Genomic DNA, 18310 nt, shown 5'->3' on the forward strand with positions numbered 1-18310 from the left:
TCAATAAAACTGGGATTTTAATATTATTTAAGGAGAATAGGAGGAAAATTATTTCAGAAAAGAGTCAAATTTAACAAACTTACACTTAAATTTCTTAACTCATTTACAAATTAAAACTCATTTTTTTAAATTTTATTGATTTAACACTGATCATGCAAAAAGCAGTCGAAATCCAAGCGTTCTTTTGATTTGAATTTTGCTAACGAAAATTTAAAAAAATTAATTGTAACGCATTTCTTTATCCCATTATATTTGCAATTTTTAAAATCAGAAATAATCCTTATAAAAATTACATTTAACTGCATTTACATTTAATTTTACTGTAAAGTTTAATAATTTTAATTATAAAGAAAAGGCAACCTAGCAGCAGCCATTGCCAATTTGCCATACTGAGAGAGGAAGAGAATTTGAGAAGAACGAGAAAGTCGAGAATCGAAGTCGATCGAAGTGTTGAACAACGAAATCAGTATCTCAGAAACGTATAGACCGTTATTATATCTGGAAACTTGATTGACTTCACTACATACATTTTATTTGCAACTTGTTACAGGGTCAGCTTCCATTTCTTTTGTTTCAAGTGACAAAGATTTTAGATCTAACATGGATAAAGTAATGCAGAGTGAAGCAGTAAGTATATACATAAAAGTAAATTACCTCATGTGTAACCGTCATGTGTGTGTGTGTTAAATTGTCATCTTGTTCAGGTGTAGTGAGTAAATTTTTTGCATTATTACTGGGAAAGAGATTCGCTTGGGCACTAGAAAAGTTGTGTAACCCTTTGGATCAATGGCTATGTGAAGACTTAGATATTTAAGCCCAAACCATATAGCGATAGCCATTTAATTTTATAATCAATGTAACGTGTATTAGTTTGTAGACAGGTAAAACCACTTTCTCATTGAAATTGTAATTAACATAAACTTCTGATTTCCAAAGGCAAAGGATTGGGTGATGATTCCTGGAAAGAACGACGGCGACGAACCGCTTTATATTTGCAAGGCTACGGGTAAAGTCTTCGACAAGAACGGAGAATCGGCATCCATTCAGTTTTCTTCAGGTGATTCAGACTTGGATGAATCAGAAGTTGGCCCAGTTGGAACTTTTGGAAAATTCTTGAAACAATTCCACATTCCGAACTATAAACTGAAGCCTCAGAGCTGGACTGAATTGGCTACTTTGTACGCATCAAAGCAATTACCTGAATCATGGGAATCTGACTCGGAAGATGAAACCGAATCCGAAGGATGTACTGAAATACCAAAGACAAAGCAATGTAATAATAGCAAACCTACGACATAGTAATATTTTATAACTCATTTGGCTTTTACATTATATTTCAGCTGTTGACATGGTTTCGTCCTCCCCGTCTAATGGTCCTTCTCTCTAGGAACAGTTGACTATTGAAGAACATATCTCGTTTTCTGCATGTTAAATATCACTTTGTTGTTCTCTTTTCGGATACAGAATGTGGACTAATGTACGTATCTTCCCGAAGTTCATGGCCTCTTGTGCCGTTTAATAAATTCAGATAAAAACCTACACCTGGAATTTTCGAATGACATCCAAACATAAGGTTCTTTGGCGACTAATAATAGGTCTGCAGCTTTATCTGTCATTGTCATACTTCTGTGCCCAAGTAAGGTAGCGAACGTCACATCTCTCTTAATAACCCCATCGGTGTTTTGTTTTTATGGTGGATTGTCATAGATGGCAAAAGTCTAAAGCAGAGTATTCTTGAAACCTGAAGGTTAAATAATGATCAGAAATCTAACTTTAAACAATAATAATGATAATTTGATCTGATAATTTGAGCTGCGAGTCTGCGACTGTGCAACCAACTTCAAAACTCATTACCAGATGTCGCTAGTGTCGCCCTTGTTGTTACATCGTGAAACGAGGCAAAATGGGCGAAACAATTGGATGCTAATTAATATTTATATTCCTGTGATTTCATACACCAAATTGAACTTCATATCATATGTAGGTTTATCTTGACCAAATTTTCTAATTTTTATACTGTACCAACTTATTTCTTCAAACTTTAGATGCATACTGTCAGTCATTCCAAAAAGTTGACTTAGCGCTCAGTCACTTTCCATCCAATAGACCCAACATATTGTCAAAAGCCTAAAACTCATGTGTGAAGCCCACATATTGTGGAATACAAATGTGCGGAGATAAGGTATTTCCACATTACTGCTACCACACCAACCACACCACGTCAAATGCCTTACTCAATTCAGCACCATTCACCCATATGATAAAGGTAAGCATCAATATAACCTATCACCACGCTACTGCAATACTTCACATGACACTTTCTTTAGCATCAGGAAATTTACCTCAACCTGAGGAGTAAGGCTGTTGGTTGCTGTGATTTCCATTTTTGTGGTTTTTTATCATGAAAACTTCAGTGTGCTTGTTAGTATAGGTAAAGGTTAAAATGCTTTATTAACTGTTATATTTTCAATTCATTAATGCAAAACATTTTTTTTACATAGCACATAATAGATCCTCAAGCTAATGCTGACCTTTGTCCCTGAAGGAAGAGGTACATCCAGCAACGTTCTGCTCCATCCTTATCTTCCCGACGTACGCTCATCTAACTTCACTGCTTTTGCTGCTACAACTTGTCTTACTTCACCGACGAGTTGGAACACTTCAGTGGTCGCTACCCTTTGCTGTTACACACCTGCAGTTACTCACCACGGGTCCACGGGATTATGCCCAGGTACCCAACAATTGACTTATATTCTTAGGTTATCTACCAATAGTCTAGTTGCGTTAAAGTCTGTGTATGTGTAATAATTCCAAAATCAGGTCCTTCTTGCGCGCAAATAAAGTTTTACTTGGACGTTTCTTTTTTCTAACGCTAGATGGCTTTTTGAAAATTTGTAGCTGTCAAAACAGTGAGTTTCAGTAACTTTGCACATCTTTTTAAACATTTATTGGCAGTTATTTTGTTGAAATATTTAGTGATAACTAACGCTAACTATTCCCCCAACAAAGCTCACTTGTTAGATTTTCGATATTTGATTTTTTTTCTACTTCCGGTTTACTCATTTCTGTCAGTAGTTTAGTAAATATTGATCTGACGCACAAAAAAACCACATATTCGTGATCCTCGTAAAATTTTTGGTAAAGTTCATGTTCTGTTTATTACGTACGCGTACTTCCGGTTTTGAGAATTTTCCTGAACTATAGTTCAGGAAAATTCTCGATTTTGGCCAAATTTTGGATTTCGTTTAAATCACACCTAATCGACCCCAAATTTCATGGAGATCACGAATATGTGGTTTAATTTGACGACAGCCCAATGGTTGAGGCGCTGTGGTTACTTCCGGTATACTTCCGGAATTTTTTTTAAGACTAGCAAGTGAGCTCTGTTCTGTTTATAGTTCTCAACATTGCAAGCTTGATTTAAACTTTAAAAAATTACATATTTAAATCTTTGATCTAAAAAACCTGATTATTGTTTCTTTCTGTATTATGTAACTTTTATTGGTATGTCAGTAAATAAGAATTGTTTTCTCTTTATTCAGGTAATTCAGAGGAAATTTCGAGAAGATGGACACCATAACGTCGCCGGTATATCCAAAGTGTCAGCGCAGATCATCATTTGTTGTTGGTAATATGTGTTCGTTTGTGTTAGTTAACCCGTTGTCTGCCACGCCTTCGTTCTCCCCTAGCTCCTTAGCACGGTGCGTGCGCTGTTCGGTCTCGTGGTTTTCATGCCGCGGGGTCGGAAAGTCGTACCAGCCCAAAACTTGCCGCAAGGCGCCTGTTAAGGCAATGCACTATAGGGACTTCCCCCTTGTCGATGCGGTGATGGATTCTCCTGTCGCCGTGTCAGCCCGGACTTGTCAGCAATGGCAAGTCCCATTTGGTCACGGATCCTTCAGACGTGGCGCGTAGAGTAGTAGAGAGCAACCTACGGGTTGTATGGCGTGGCAGCCAACGGGTTAACTTAAGTGTATGTATGTGATTGTAAAATGTGGTGGAATTGTGGGTGGAGGTGGGACAATAAAGCAATTCCTTTAAATGTTTTGGTTTGCTGTGTTACATAACTTGTAATTAAAAAAAATGTTTAGTTCACGACTTGTTTATTTTTTACAACTTTAAAGTTTTACATAAGTTATAGGCAAGTGACTGATCAACTCCAAACCCTTCAAATAAACTTCTATGAAAACAAACACTATCTGCAACTCTTGTTACGCCAACTTCAGTTAAAAACAGAACTATTAACATCAAAAAATTTTAGTAAACACCACAATACGTTTCTTTCGTAACTTGCCCTGTAAATGGAGTTCGCCCAAACACTAAAACATGCCGGAATGCAGAGCGACTAGAGCAATAATCTACAACATGCTGTTAAGTCTCTTAGACGCGTACATAACACATGCGAAATAGGAAAGATCCAACAAAAATCAGAAACGTCGCAATGTTTAGGTGCTTTTAGGTGGCAAGACAAGTCGTACACAATGATTACCCAGGTAAAAAAAATATTTTCTCATTAAAGATCAACACTTCTCAGTGACTAGTAACTATTAAGATGTGACCGACAAATCTGAACATAGTTATTATAATTGAAAATTCGACTGTAGTATTTAGGAGCGTCCCTGTAGTAAGTTGGAGAATCGTAGGGTGTGGTGTAATGTTCAGGTGCCTTAGTGGTGTAGTACTTAGGGGTCTCGGTGTAGTAGCTAGGTGTAGCGTAGGTTGTGGTGTAGTAAACTGGAGCCTCGGTGTAGTATTCCGGTTCAACGTAGTACGAAGGAGCAGCCGCTGTGTAGTTAGTCGGGACTGCGTAATACTTGGCCGTCTCAGTTGTAGTTGTGTAGCTTGGGGCAGAGTAATACTTCGGGGCTTCGGTGTAGTGGCTTGGGGAAGCACAAGTTGTGGTGTAATACTCTGGAGCCATGGTGGTGTACTAAGTTGGAGCCGCGGTGTAGTACTCCGGTGACTTGGTGGTGTAGTACTCCGGTGACTTGGTGGTGTAGTACTCAGGATCTTTGGTGATTTAGCTCGGGGCAGCATTAGCTGCGGTGTAATACTCTGCAGCCTTGGTGGTGTAGTAACCGGTTGGTGCGAATGTTGTCGTTGTATAGTAAAGGCGGCGTTTTGTGAAGGCGGCGGCGTGGTGCTTTGGTATCCGCCATACCCAGGAGACATCAGTACACTAGTGATCGACCCAGCCTTCAACGACACGACAAACGGCAACAAAACGAGAACTATAATCAACTAGGCGGTAAGATTTGAACATTAATATTCAATATGGTACATTAACAGATAAAAAACAAATAATTGATACAAACTCCATGAAACAGAATATTTACCCAATTGCGTACTGATAATCCGACGAAGAATGCACTTGGTGACAGTGCACGCAGTTGTTCATCCATGTTTCGTTGCCAGTTTTGTTCTCTCCAGCCAACCGACCTTATACAACAGTATGGTGATGATAATCCATACGACGACGAACCAATTTGATATCACAAAAGAACGCAACATCTCCAGCCTAATAAAAAATAAAGTACAAAACCAATAATTAGAATCGAATTCAACAAGAACTTCATATACTATATAACAACCACATCAGAGCAGTCAATGTTGGTTTAGTTTTAATCACAAGTATTCCAATTAATATGAAATAAATTGTTCAAGGATTCCTACTAACCAGACGTTTGGTCGGGCTTCAAGCTCAGCATTGACTCGATAACCACCAAAATTGGAATATATTTCCAAACCAGAAGCGACAGCCAAATCCGTGTTTGCGTCCCAACCGATAACAGCGACGAAATGGTCAGTTTCAATCTGCTTAAATGAATTCTAGGTTATAATTAACATCGGTAAAACATGTACTGAAATAACTGTTTACCTTTTGACCATCGTTTAAGGTCCATGCGACCTTGTAGTCTTTCAAAATTGCACCTTCAACATTAGGCTTTGGGCAACACATTAACACCTTGCGCTTTCACCTTCTCGGTTGTCCATTGGCTCAAATATTAAGGGAGAACTCGGCCTATGTTACCGCCATCGATGTTGCGGAACAGCGTTACGTGCTCGTGGGCATCTTTAAGGGTACCGCTCAGGGATTGGAAAAGATTTTCGTCTATCACCTAACAAGAAAATGAAGGCCATTTTAGAGGGATTCGTAACCACAGAACTGAATTGCTAGCAGTTTAAATAGACTCTCAGATACTATCGAGCAGAAGATTATCAAAGTTATTCAACGTTCCATAAAGGTATAATCATTGAGACTTTTAAAGACAAATTTCGTTTGGAATAATATGTTTACTTGTGGCAATAACGCACTCGTCGTAGGTGATGGTACGGCCATCGTCAAGTTCGGCTTTCCGACCAACAATGTCAAGTTTAACGACGCGGTGTACACGTACGAATGTGTTATCTTTGCTTTTCAATTCGACGCGATTACAGTAGTATTCGTCTTGTTCGAAAAACAGACAAGGAAGGAAAACAAGTCATTAGTACATGTTCCACAAAATTACAATAATAAAGAGCTCACCTTCACTGTTTGTCGTTCCACTGTTTGAAGCGAAGTTTATTCGAAACTTCAGGGCTGCCGTGTTGGGTGTCGGAGAAGCTCACTCGACTGATTTCTATCGTACTTGGACGCTCCTGTGTAGTATTCGACAGCTTTGGTGGTGTATGTAATAAGCTGAAGCCTCGGTGTCGTAGGTTGGGTCAGCATACGTAGTTGCGTAGTCTCAGGTGCCTTGGTGGTGTAGTACTTAGGAGCCTCGGTGTAGTTCTCTAGCACTTTGGTAGTGTAAATCGGGGAGCAGCACAAGTTTTGGTGTAATAATCTTCATCCTTGGTGATTTAACTGTAAACCATATTGCGCAACCCCGGTGTAGTAACTGGTCGTTGCGTATGTTGTTGTGTAGTTTGGCGGCGGCGTTGCGGTTTGGTATCCACAGGGGCATCGGTACACCAGCCGTCCACCCAGCCATCGACGAAACAACCAACAGCTGCACGACGCCAAAGTTGAATGGACAATGTTCAACAATAACGGACATATTATCAAACAGAAAAAAAATATTTGATACAAAGTTCCACATTAAAATACAAATATTTACCCATGATTGCGACCTGGTAATACGACGAAGAATGCAGTTGTTGTCGTGTCGGAGGTGCTCACTCGATTAACTTCTGTTGCCCTTTCTCTTTCCTTTCGTAAGATTTTCTCTCGTGGTCGACATCAACGATACAACACCCAACAGCAACACAACACCGTGATTAACTATGCAATAAACAATTGGAAATTATTTTTCGAATGTAACTAGTCGTATCAACAACTAAACACAAGAAAGAATAGATTTGCGACTCAAAATATAAATGAATATTTACCCATGATTGCGAACTGATATAATTACGACGTAGAATGCAGATGTTACCGTGTCGGAGATACTCGCTCGACTGCTCCCTGTCAACTTTTCTCTCGCCTTTTATACGACTTTTTATCACCCCTCCTCTTAAGCCTTGCGGCTATTTTACCTTCTTGATAATGATGCAAAACGTCCCGTTCTCACCCAACCTCTTAGCACTGCATGACACCTTTTACGTAATGATCTCCATGACCTTCGATTGAAATGCAAACTGGCCTTTCCTTCTGCAGGTGACGTTGAAAGGGGATGGGTCTACAATAGCCAATATCAAAATGAATACCAAATAGCTTACCCTTACGGCTATTGCACCTGCTTGATTATGTTGAAACACGTGTCATTCTCACCCAACCTCTACACCACCCCATGCCAGTTTTAGGTAATTTTCTCCGCGACCTTCGAGTCTGAAGGCCATAGAAACTGGCCTTTTTCTTTCTGCAGGTTGACATTGCTGGGGATAGGTCTACAAAAACCAATATCAAAATGAATATCAAAAGCTTAAACTTTACTTACTTTATACCAATTTTAAATTTGAGTCATTGGACTCGTTTCTTCGGTGGATGTCCATCTTCTTCCATAATCTTCCATTTCGAACCGTTTGAAGGACAGTTGGCTTTTATGAAAATATTCCTCTGCAACCTTATCTAAGTTTCTAACACATGATCAATCCATATTCATGATGTGCACACAGTTGAGCCTTGTTAGAAATGTGTTGTGTTGGACACCAATGAAGAAGAGATTTCACCTGGCTGTTGAACCTAATATTTTACAAACTGAAATTACTATTAGGGAACAGCTAGATTAATAATGTTGAACACATTGACAGGAGTAAAGTTGAATTAAGCAGTCCCTCAAAACTATTTTGATAAAGAAATTTTACAAAGAATAAATCTACAGTAAACAAGATTTTCGATGTTCGATGTCAGCGCTAAGTCTATGTCGTAGAGATGCTGACGAGATGCTGGCCTTCTGATGTTCACAGTCGGTAGGCCGTATTCTCTCGGTCATTAACTTACTAGCAAATTGAAGAAGAAGAAAAAAATGAATAACAGAATTGCATTCACTTGCATGCCAAGTGTAGTCACCTTGATAATACCAAGGAGGCTTCCTAAGCAATCCAGAAAATGAAATGAGTCAAGTGCGATGGAGACTAGATTACTCCAGCACCCAGCAGCTTCTCTATGACAGAACATACATATTATTTAGTAAGTTATTTTAGACTTTCCTTAAATTTTTCAACATAAAAATTCATAAGACTAACAGATGGGGTTATGGGTTACGGGGGTTATGAAAAAATAAAATTATTAGACTTCTAACCAACATTGTTGACATCAGTTAACAGTTAATATTGAATCTAAATACACATACACATTACCTGGTAATAATACACATTAGAAATGCATGTCCACATGCTCACACGAACCGAGAGATCTTGGTTAACTGTTAGATTATGTTAGATTAACTGTTAACTGATGTCAAAGTTAGTGAAAACTTGAATTAAATGCTGCTGCTGCCTCACAGCCAGAGGCAGGAAAATTACTCTAATTTTCAGACAAATTGGAAAATGGTTTAAAAAGTTAAATAAGTAATCACTTGCAAATTGGGAGAGATGAGATGTAGCATTTCAGACCCCAAGTATCTAGCAATAGCAAGGCCGCACAACCACATCAAGATTAACTGAAGCACATGCACATGGGTTGAAGCAATAAATGTCCTTCCCTAATTCATAAAATATAAAAATGTGAAATGAAGCACAGTAAAAGAAAATACATTTACAAAAAATTCTACCTGTGCCAAAGAAAGACAGCTATGCATTCTGATCCAATCCAATCCAATGTTGCAACAAGGGCATTCCTGAATTCAATTCACCAACTGAAATTTGCATGTTGGTACACTAGGCAAATCATATGGAAGCTAGGTTTAAATCTTATACATGATTAGTTTCTATGAAATAAAATGCTAAGGTGTAACAATAATAATATTCTAAATGATTTATGCATTTACAGTGCTAACCAAGTGTTTCATTGGAAATTCTGAATGGAAATACCAATCATAAATAACCAACATCTGCCATCCAACATCTGGGAAGGAGTGGGGGAGAAACACAGTAGCCCAACAACAGTAACCATGATGAAAGTCCAAATGTTGCTGTCCGAAACTGCTACACCCTTACTAGTGTTCACTTCATATGGGGTTCTCTGATGTCTGCACAAGATATTAGCTTGGTAAAATTCTAATACTTCTTTTTATTTAGCACTAACCCTCATTCCTTTTTGCAAAAGCCTATGCACAGCTGCTTAATCAAAGGATCAAAGGCACTTGAAAACTTGTGGGTTTTACACAATGCAATGCACCACGAGTCCACGATGCTCAGTTTTTTGGCAATGTTTGGTAATGACGAAAGCAGACTAAATTTTCTCGAATCCTTTACGGAACTAATCAGGGAACAATAGCCTTGTGCTGCTAACCCACAATAATAATAACCCAAGTGAAATTTAGGGGATCCTCTTAACGGAATAACACATTTGCAATTTTCATCTGAATACAATTTACAATTGATGCAAAGTCCTTCCCATGTGCACTAATATAGTTCTTATAGATGTGATTGCTGCATGGTTTCAAGCGAGACCACCATTAGGAAAACGTAAGTGGTACTCCCAAATATCACGAGCAGTTTTTTTTAGGTATTCCGATGTAAAAGTTTTTAGATTAAACACCACCAGGCATTCTTAGTTTTCACTGAGATATTTACCAGTAATTTGTAAGGAAGACTTGGAATCTTGGATGTTTGGTTTTCCTGTAGGTTCGGGACTTCGGGTGTCCAAACACCAAATTGAAACGGCAGACGACGATTAATTGTTGCACCAACGTTGCCAAAATTTGTTAATGTCCTTGCCCCAGTCCTTACTCAATTTTTTTTTCTTGTAATTTCGTAATTTCTTGAGCTGAAATTGAAAAAGTTAAAACTTGTAAAGTTAAAACTCGAAAGGAGTTCTTATTTAGTTCTTATTAAGAAAGAAAGTGAGAAAAAATGCTAATTAAAAACAGAAATCTAATTACAATTTATTTTGGGATTAAATGCTAAAATGACCATACAAGAGTCGTTGGGAGTTGATAGTCAGATGAACATGCCACATCAAGGTATAAAATAAAGTAGACCTAAAAATACGTCTCTTAATAATGTAAATCCAGTGCGGGTCGGGTAGGTGAGTCGGACAACGCGTCACTCAGTAAACGAAGCACTTTGAGACCGTGAGTTCGATTCCCCTGGTGAGTATAATCGTTTCCATACCCGAGGGATGTCTGCAGTGGTCGGTCTGGTGAATAAGGTTGTCTGAAGTCACATGCGACCAGATACCTTATCAATGTAGGCGAAGAGACTGGGCATCCGATCTCTTAACAAAGATTGGTGTCTACGGCTAGAACAGTTATCTCTTCCTAGGCCGCTTGTTCAAGCAAGTTACACTAGATAGGTGGAGCTAAAAATAAGCCGAACGACCACAGCTCACATCTCATCCGCTTTTTTTTTTTTTTTTACTTTCAATGGATGTTTGACGTTTGACATTCCAACAGCACTCTGCCTCTACCAATTGCAATTTTTTGCACGTTGAACGATTATCAAATTAAATATCGGATCATCGGGCAGAATTGCGAGATCATTCTCATTTGTGACATGATTTCGGCAACACTGGCAACAGACGAAAAATGTCAAAACAATGTAGTGGAACGGCAGCTGTCGATTGTAACGACAAGAAAAAATAGGAAAAATAGATTCACTAACTAGTCTTGACGTCCCACTTTGATCTCACCAGTTTTCGATGTGCAAATGAAGAATGAATATTCTGATTTCGACTAGCTTGTCCCAAAATCAAGGTCAGTTTCTTTTGTTTAGCATTATATTAAATGGAGCAAGCAGTTCACTCATCCTTCAAATTAAACTTCAATTGCTAACTCGTAGTCTGAGAGAACTGAAGCCCTTGGACACTCCCAGGAAATGATTTCCATTTGGTAAATGTCCGATTCGTCGTCGTGTTGCTTTAAGATAAGTCATCGTCGGTGAGTGGGGCTCATGCCGCGACAAAGCTGAGCCAAAACTTCGTCAACAGTATTTCACTTCAAATTTCAATTTTCAGCAAGTCGCTGCATTTTCATAAACCAAAAACATTTGCTATCTATATTATTATACGTCCAGTTCAACCATTAATCATAATCATACAATAAATTATTAACTGTATTCTGTGCATTTTCGAATGACAAATTTTCTCAACTACTACTCTACTAGCTATTTATTGATTTCCCATTAACATTACGGATACCCAGCAAGAAAACTTGCAATAAATTTTGCGTGATTTGCAGGCAAAATCAAAATTTCTTTGACGGCATTAATTATTAAGGTTTAATTAGACAAGAATTCGAATTGAAATTTGAAATGCCTTCACGTGAAAACCCATTTTTTCTTTTGATTTTCTAATTAACCAGTAACCATCTAGCGCTACACTTGAGACCTAAAACTACCCATACCAGCAAAACGAATATCCAGTTACCCACTCAGAAACCCTTCGGGTAAAATAACAAACAAGAAAAATAAAACAAAAAACCCTAAAGAACTTAACACTCACACAAATATCGGCATTGAATTTTAGAAATCTTTCGCTCAGTTTCCAGCCTTGGATTAAGTCACGAAAATTTGCGAAGGATAAATCTGAAGGGAGAATAGAAACATTTTTTTAATGTGGAGTTTTCGGAACTTCTGGCTCGGCTCTATGGTAAACGGGTTTATTGGAAAGACATAAGACTTAAACAGGATCACCCTGAGGAACACCCAGCCCAGCATGCTTCAATAAAAATTAGAATAGGTATGTGGGAAAGTCGATAGAAAATATTACTTTCTGGAATTGGCTGATGAATACGACAGATCCGGGCAAATTTCTGTAGAAAATTGTGATGTGCTTGGAAAACTCGAATGACTTTCTCTTCTGCTCCGGAAGCAAAACCTGAAACGTCCAAAAAGATGCAATGAAGAACAAATCATAGTATTAGAGTCCGACTTATTTCGTGCCTCGTAACCTTAGTGTTCAAAAGGACTAAGGATGTATTTGTTTTTAATGCTTTACTGATAGAAATGAAAGGATACCTCTTGGTTAGACTCTGACGTCCAAGGTGCATGAAGTCTAGTAATCTGATCGATATAACCTAAATTTCACACATAAATAGTATTACAAAATATAAGATAAGATTTTAAATCGAAAAATAATCTGGAGTAGGCCTACTCATACGACTAGTACTTACAGTAAGAGAAAAGTCACTACTAGGATTCCATTTTAAAAATAGAAATGTTTTCTACAGAATCAAAGTGCCGGCTACACAAGACAAATGGATTCCATTGACCCTGCAAGGATGTAAAAAGTGCCAGCACAAAGACGATAAAACACCAAACCATCAATAATCACCTCCACCTCGTGCCGCACGTCATGCCACACTTTCCAGTAACGTAATTAATACGGACTGAAAGTGATAAATATTTACGGTTTTTCTTGGTGAAGAAAGCATTGTCATTCATCGTAAATGGTTATGTTGGGGCGTTCGGCGGTCTTTCCAGTGTCGAAAACGAATATGGCTACTATTGGTGATGTAATTTCGTCAAGCTCCTAAATTGAAACTACATGAAATAAAAATAAATACGTAAAATAATTTAAAAAAAAAATTAAAATAAATAAATGCTGGTAAACAAAAAAATGTTAACGATAATCTAGTGATAATTGTGTCAAATAAAATTAGTTTCGACTTTCTCTTAGTTCACATTTCGCTCACTTGCCTGACAGCAGCTCCGAAAATCATCCTGGCAGAATCGGACGTTGATTTCCACAAGAGTTTTCGAAGGTTGACCAGATCTCGCCTCGTTCTCGGCATTCTCTTTCCCTAGATTCGTTCACACCGATTTATAAATGATAAAACATGATGCAATTTTAGGCAAGAGGGCTAACGCCTAGCTTGTAGCCAATACGATTTAGAGCTACTTAAATTTGGCTCGCTTCTCCTCAGTCCGTTACATAATCTTCCACGATTTTAATTAATATTTAAGCCAAAACATTGATTGGATATGTTCTTTCAGAATGCGGAAGCCCCCGAGACGCAATTCAAACCATAAAAACAAATTTTTTATTTAAAAAATAAAAGTTTTCCATGGAAAGGGGTTCGACCCAGTTACAAAGGTATCCCTATTATGTTCATGTGTCTAAGAAAGTTTAAACAAAAGAAAAGAAACCAAAAACAAAGGACTTATTTTAAACACTTTAAAGGATGTTTCGAATTATTTCATTTAGCGTCGACAGACGCATGAAGTACAGACTGTCTGTCTGTACCTGTCTGTACCTGTCTGTACCTCATGACAGAAGACTGGACGGAACAATTTTACAGCCATCTAGTGTCAAAATTCACAACTATTTTTTTGTGCTGGAATTACACCGGAAGCAAATGGACATTAAATTCGCAGAAATCGGAAATAGACAACAGAAATTAAGTAATTTTGTGAATTTCTTGTTTGAAATATAAGTGAAAAATTTTTCTGCATTGAAATATGCAAATAATTTCGAAATTGGAAATCTATAAATATAAATATACGCAAAAACGCCGTAAACTGCATACATGCTAATCAAAGATGACAGGGCAGAATCTATAAAGACCCCCGAAAACACCGCATAAGGTACTGTTGAACAAATCAACTAAAACCCAAAACTTCAGCAACAAAATGTTTACTTCACTCGCTGTGTTCACTGTTGGAATATTCTTACTTTACGGATGGGCGTTGATTATCGATTTATTACAAAGTGTGTTTTTATCAGACAAAACTACCAAACATGTCACACCAAAAGAAACCAAAATCGAAAACGCTAAATCAAAAAAAGAGGAAAATAGTCAACTTTTGGAACAGGCAAACTACGAAATGACTGAACTGAAAGCGAACTTTGATCTACAAAAATCAATCCTCGATAAAGAAAAATCCGATTTAGTGGATGCGAATAAACTCGCAAAAACAGACGAGGAAAAAATTAGACTTTTAGTTTTAGAGCAGACTAAAACAAAACTGACGGAACTAAAAGCGAACTTTGATCTACAAAAATCAATCCTCGATGAAGAAAAATCCGCTTTAGTGGATGCGATTAACATCGCTAAATCGGAAAAAGAAAAAACTAGCATACTTTTGGATAAAATGCAAACCGAGTTGACGAGCTTAAAAGCGCACTTCAATGATCAAAAATCCACTATCGAACTCGAAAAATCTGCATTGACGGATGCAGTCAAAGCTGCTCAAACGGAAACGGAAGACAAGAATCGACTTTTGGAACAGGCAAACACCGAATTGATGAACCAGAAAGCGCAATATGATAAGCTAAAATCCAACTTCGATGAAGAAAAATCAGCTTTAGTGGATGAGATTAACCTCGCTAAAACGGAAAAAGAAAAACAAAGCAAACTTTTGGATGAAACGCAAACTCAGTTGATGAGCTTAAAAGCGCACTTCAATAATCAAAAATCCACTATCGAACTCGAAAAATCTGCATTGACGGATGCAGTCAAAGCTGCTCAAACGGAAACGGAAGACAAGAATCGACTTTTGGAACAGGCAAACACCGAATTGATGAACCAGAAAGCGCAATATGATCAGCTAAAATCCAACTTCGATGAAGAAAAAGAAAAACAAAGCAAACTTTTGGATGAAACGCAAACCGAGTTGACGAGCTTAAAAGCGCACTTCAATGATCAAAAATCCACTATCGAACTCGAAAAATCTGCATTGACGGATGCAGTCAAAGCTGCTCAAACGGAAACGGAAGACAAGAATCGACTTTTGGAACAGGCAAACACCGAATTGATGAACCAGAAAGCGCAATATGATAAGCTAAAATCCAACTTCGATGAAGAAAAATCAGCTTTAGTGGATGAGATTAACCTCGCTAAAACGGAAAAAGAAAAACAAAGCAAACTTTTGGATGAAACGCAAACTCAGTTGATGAGCTTAAAAGCGCACTTCAATAATCAAAAATCCACTATCGAACTCGAAAAATCTGCATTGACGGATGCAGTCAAAGCTGCTCAAACGGAAACGGAAGACAAGAATCGACTTTTGGAACAGGCAAACACCGAATTGATGAACCAGAAAGCGCAATATGATCAGCTAAAATCCAACTTCGATGAAGAAAAAGAAAAACAAAGCAAACTTTTGGATGAAACGCAAACCGAGTTGACGAGCTTAAAAGCGCACTTCAATAATCAAAAATCCACTATCGAACTCGAAAAATCTGCATTGACGGATGCAGTTAAAGCTGCTCAAACGGAAACGGAAGACAAGAATCGACTTTTGGAACAGGCAAACACCGAATTGATGAACCAGAAAGCGCAATATGATCAGCTAAAATCCAACTTCGATGAAGAAAAAGAAAAACAAAGCAAACTTTTGGATGAAACGCAAACCGAGTTGACGAGCTTAAAAGCGCACTTCAATGATCAAAAATCCACTATCGAACTCGAAAAATCTGCATTGACGGATGCAGTCAAAGCTGCTCAAACGGAAACGGAAGACAAGAATCGACTTTTGGAACAGGCAAACACCGAATTGATGAACCAGAAAGCGCAATATGATAAGCTAAAATCCAACTTCGATGAAGAAAAATCAGCTTTAGTGGATGAGATTAACCTCGCTAAAACGGAAAAAGAAAAACAAAGCAAACTTTTGGATGAAACGCAAACTCAGTTGATGAGCTTAAAAGCGCACTTCAATAATCAAAAATCCACTATCGAACTCGAAAAATCTGCATTGACGGATGCAGTCAAAGCTGCTCAAACGGAAACGGAAGACAAGAATCGACTTTTGGAACAGGCAAACACCGAATTGATGAACCAGAAAGCGCAATATGATCAGCTAAAATCCAACTTCGATGAAGAAAAAGAAAAACAAAGCAAACTTTTGGATGAAACGCAAACCGAGTTCACGAGATTTAAAGCGCACTTCAATGATCAAAAATCCACTATCGAACTCGAAAAATCTGCATTGACGGATGCAGTTAAAGCTGCTCAAACGGAAACGGAAGACAATAATCGACTTTTGGAACAGGCAAACACCGAATTGATGAACCAGAAAGCGCAATATGATCAGCTAAAATCCAACTTCGATGAAGAAAAATCAGCTTTAGTGGATGAGATTAACCTCGCTAAAACGGAAAAAGAAAAACAAAGCAAACTTTTGGATGAAACGCAAACTCAGTTGATGAGCTTAAAAGCGCACTTCAATAATCAAAAATCCACTATCGAACTCGAAAAATCTGCATTGACGGATGCAGTCAAAGCTGCTCAAACGGAAACGGAAGACAAGAATCGACTTCTGGAACAGGCAAACACCGAATTGATGAACCAGAAAGCGCAATATGATCAGCTAAAATCCAACTTCGATGAAGAAAAAGAAAAACAAAGCAAACTTTTGGATGAAACGCAAACCGAGTTGACGAGCTTAAAAGCGCACTTCAATAATCAAAAATCCACTATCGAACTCGAAAAATCTGCATTGACGGATGCAGTTAAAGCTGCTCAAACGGAAAGGGAAGACAAGAATCGACTTTTGGAACAGGCAAACACCGAATTGATGAACCAGAAAGCGCAATATGATCAGCTAAAATCCAACTTCGATGAAGAAAAATCAGCTTTAGTGGATGAGATTAACCTCGCTAAAACGGAAAAAGAAAAACAAAGCAAACTTTTGGATGAAACGCAAACTCAGTTGATGAGCTTAAAAGCGCACTTCAATAATCAAAAATCCACTATCGAACTCGAAAAATCTGCATTGACGGATGCAGTCAAAGCTGCTCAAACGGAAACGGAAGACAAGAATCGACTTTTGGAACAGGCAAACACCGAATTGATGAACCAGAAAGCGCAATATGATCAGCTAAAATCCAACTTCGATGAAGAAAAAGAAAAACAAAGCAAACTTTTGGATGAAACGCAAACCGAGTTGACGAGCTTAAAAGCGCACTTCAATAATCAAAAATCCACTATCGAACTCGAAAAATCTGCATTGACGGATGCAGTTAAAGCTGCTCAAACGGAAAGGGAAGACAAGAATCGACTTTTGGAACAGGCAAACACCGAATTGATGAACCAGAAAGCGCAATATGATCAGCTAAAATCCAACTTCGATGAAGAAAAATCAGCTTTAGTGGATGAGATTAACCTCGCTAAAACGGAAAAAGAAAAACAAAGCAAACTTTTGGATGAAACGCAAACTCAGTTGATGAGCTTAAAAGCGCACTTCAATAATCAAAAATCCACTATCGAACTCGAAAAATCTGCATTGACGGATGCAGTCAAAGCTGCTCAAACGGAAACGGAAGACAAGAATCGACTTTTGGAACAGGCAAACACCGAATTGATGAACCAGAAAGCGCAATATGATCAGCTAAAATCCAACTTCGATGAAGAAAAAGAAAAACAAAGCAAACTTTTGGATGAAACGCAAACCGAGTTCACGAGATTTAAAGCGCACTTCAATAATCAAAAATCCACTATCGAACTCGAAAAGACTGCATTGGCGGATGCAGTTAAAGCTGCTCAAACGGAAACGGAAGACAAGAATCGACTTTTGGAACAGGCAAACACCGAATTGATGAACCAGAAAGCGCAATATGATCAGCTAAAATCCAACTTCGATGAAGAAAAAGAAAAACAAAGCAAACTTTTGGATGAAACGCAAACCGAGTTCACGAGATTTAAAGCGCACTTCAATAATCAAAAATCCACTATCGAACTCGAAAAGACTGCATTGGCGGATGCAGTTAAAGCTGCTCAAACGGAAAGGGAAGACAAGAATCGACTTTTGGAACAGGCAAACACCGAATTGATGAACCAGAAAG

General features: G+C 38.1%; 1 protein-coding gene and 4 long non-coding RNA genes across 13 annotated transcripts; 2 read left to right on the plus strand and 3 right to left on the minus strand.

Annotated features, from left to right (window-relative positions):
* The first annotated feature begins 362 nt into the window (after window positions 1–362).
* Window positions 363–1539, plus strand: LOC124208265. Of its 2 annotated transcripts, XM_046606031.1 has the most exons (4): window positions 363–479; window positions 551–627; window positions 937–1273; window positions 1341–1539. In XM_046606031.1, exons 2-4 carry the CDS (start codon window positions 601–603, stop codon window positions 1385–1387), a joined length of 411 nt encoding a protein of 136 aa, XP_046461987.1. In that variant the 5' UTR covers window positions 363–479; window positions 551–600; the 3' UTR covers window positions 1388–1539. The 2 variants fall into 2 exon arrangements, with proteins under 2 accessions (XP_046461987.1, XP_046461988.1); XM_046606032.1 differs by having other exon boundaries at window positions 466–627.
* A 676-nt stretch (window positions 1540–2215) lies between these two features.
* Window positions 2216–2682, plus strand: LOC124208266. Its single transcript, XR_006880380.1, has 3 exons — window positions 2216–2266; window positions 2328–2431; window positions 2502–2682. It is a non-coding gene; the product is annotated as an uncharacterized LOC124208266 (long non-coding RNA).
* A 1404-nt stretch (window positions 2683–4086) lies between these two features.
* On the minus strand, window positions 4087–7978 carry LOC124208268. 5 transcript variants are annotated; one of them, XR_006880383.1, is made up of 9 exons: window positions 7927–7978; window positions 7702–7869; window positions 7101–7264; window positions 6527–6992; window positions 6299–6448; window positions 5879–6119; window positions 5678–5814; window positions 5337–5518; window positions 4087–5196 (listed from the first exon to the last, which is right to left on the minus strand). It is a non-coding gene; the product is annotated as an uncharacterized LOC124208268 (long non-coding RNA). The 5 variants fall into 5 exon arrangements; XR_006880381.1 differs by lacking the exons at window positions 7702–7869; window positions 7927–7978 and adding exons at window positions 7372–7447; window positions 7519–7559; XR_006880384.1 differs by lacking the exons at window positions 7702–7869; window positions 7927–7978 and adding exons at window positions 7372–7447; window positions 7519–7559 and having other exon boundaries at window positions 5678–5817.
* An 8-nt stretch (window positions 7979–7986) lies between these two features.
* On the minus strand, window positions 7987–10233 carry LOC124208270. Of its 2 annotated transcripts, none has more exons than XR_006880389.1 (5): window positions 9411–10233; window positions 9195–9300; window positions 9000–9125; window positions 8492–8585; window positions 7987–8421 (listed from the first exon to the last, which is right to left on the minus strand). It is a non-coding gene; the product is annotated as an uncharacterized LOC124208270 (long non-coding RNA). The 2 variants fall into 2 exon arrangements; XR_006880390.1 differs by having other exon boundaries at window positions 10159–10217.
* Window positions 10234–10239: 6 nt separating this feature from the next.
* LOC124208269 lies at window positions 10240–13659 on the minus strand. 3 transcript variants are annotated; one of them, XR_006880388.1, is made up of 7 exons: window positions 13218–13659; window positions 12857–13065; window positions 12696–12795; window positions 12541–12599; window positions 12293–12400; window positions 10467–12108; window positions 10240–10351 (listed from the first exon to the last, which is right to left on the minus strand). It is a non-coding gene; the product is annotated as an uncharacterized LOC124208269 (long non-coding RNA). The 3 variants fall into 3 exon arrangements; XR_006880387.1 differs by having other exon boundaries at window positions 10467–12217; XR_006880386.1 differs by lacking the exons at window positions 10240–10351; window positions 10467–12108 and having other exon boundaries at window positions 12238–12400; window positions 13218–13650.
* Window positions 13660–18310: the final 4651 nt, after the last annotated feature.

This window comes from Daphnia pulex, chromosome 11, assembly GCF_021134715.1.
Source record: "Daphnia pulex isolate KAP4 chromosome 11, ASM2113471v1".
Lineage (NCBI taxonomy): Eukaryota > Metazoa > Arthropoda > Branchiopoda > Diplostraca > Daphniidae > Daphnia > Daphnia pulex.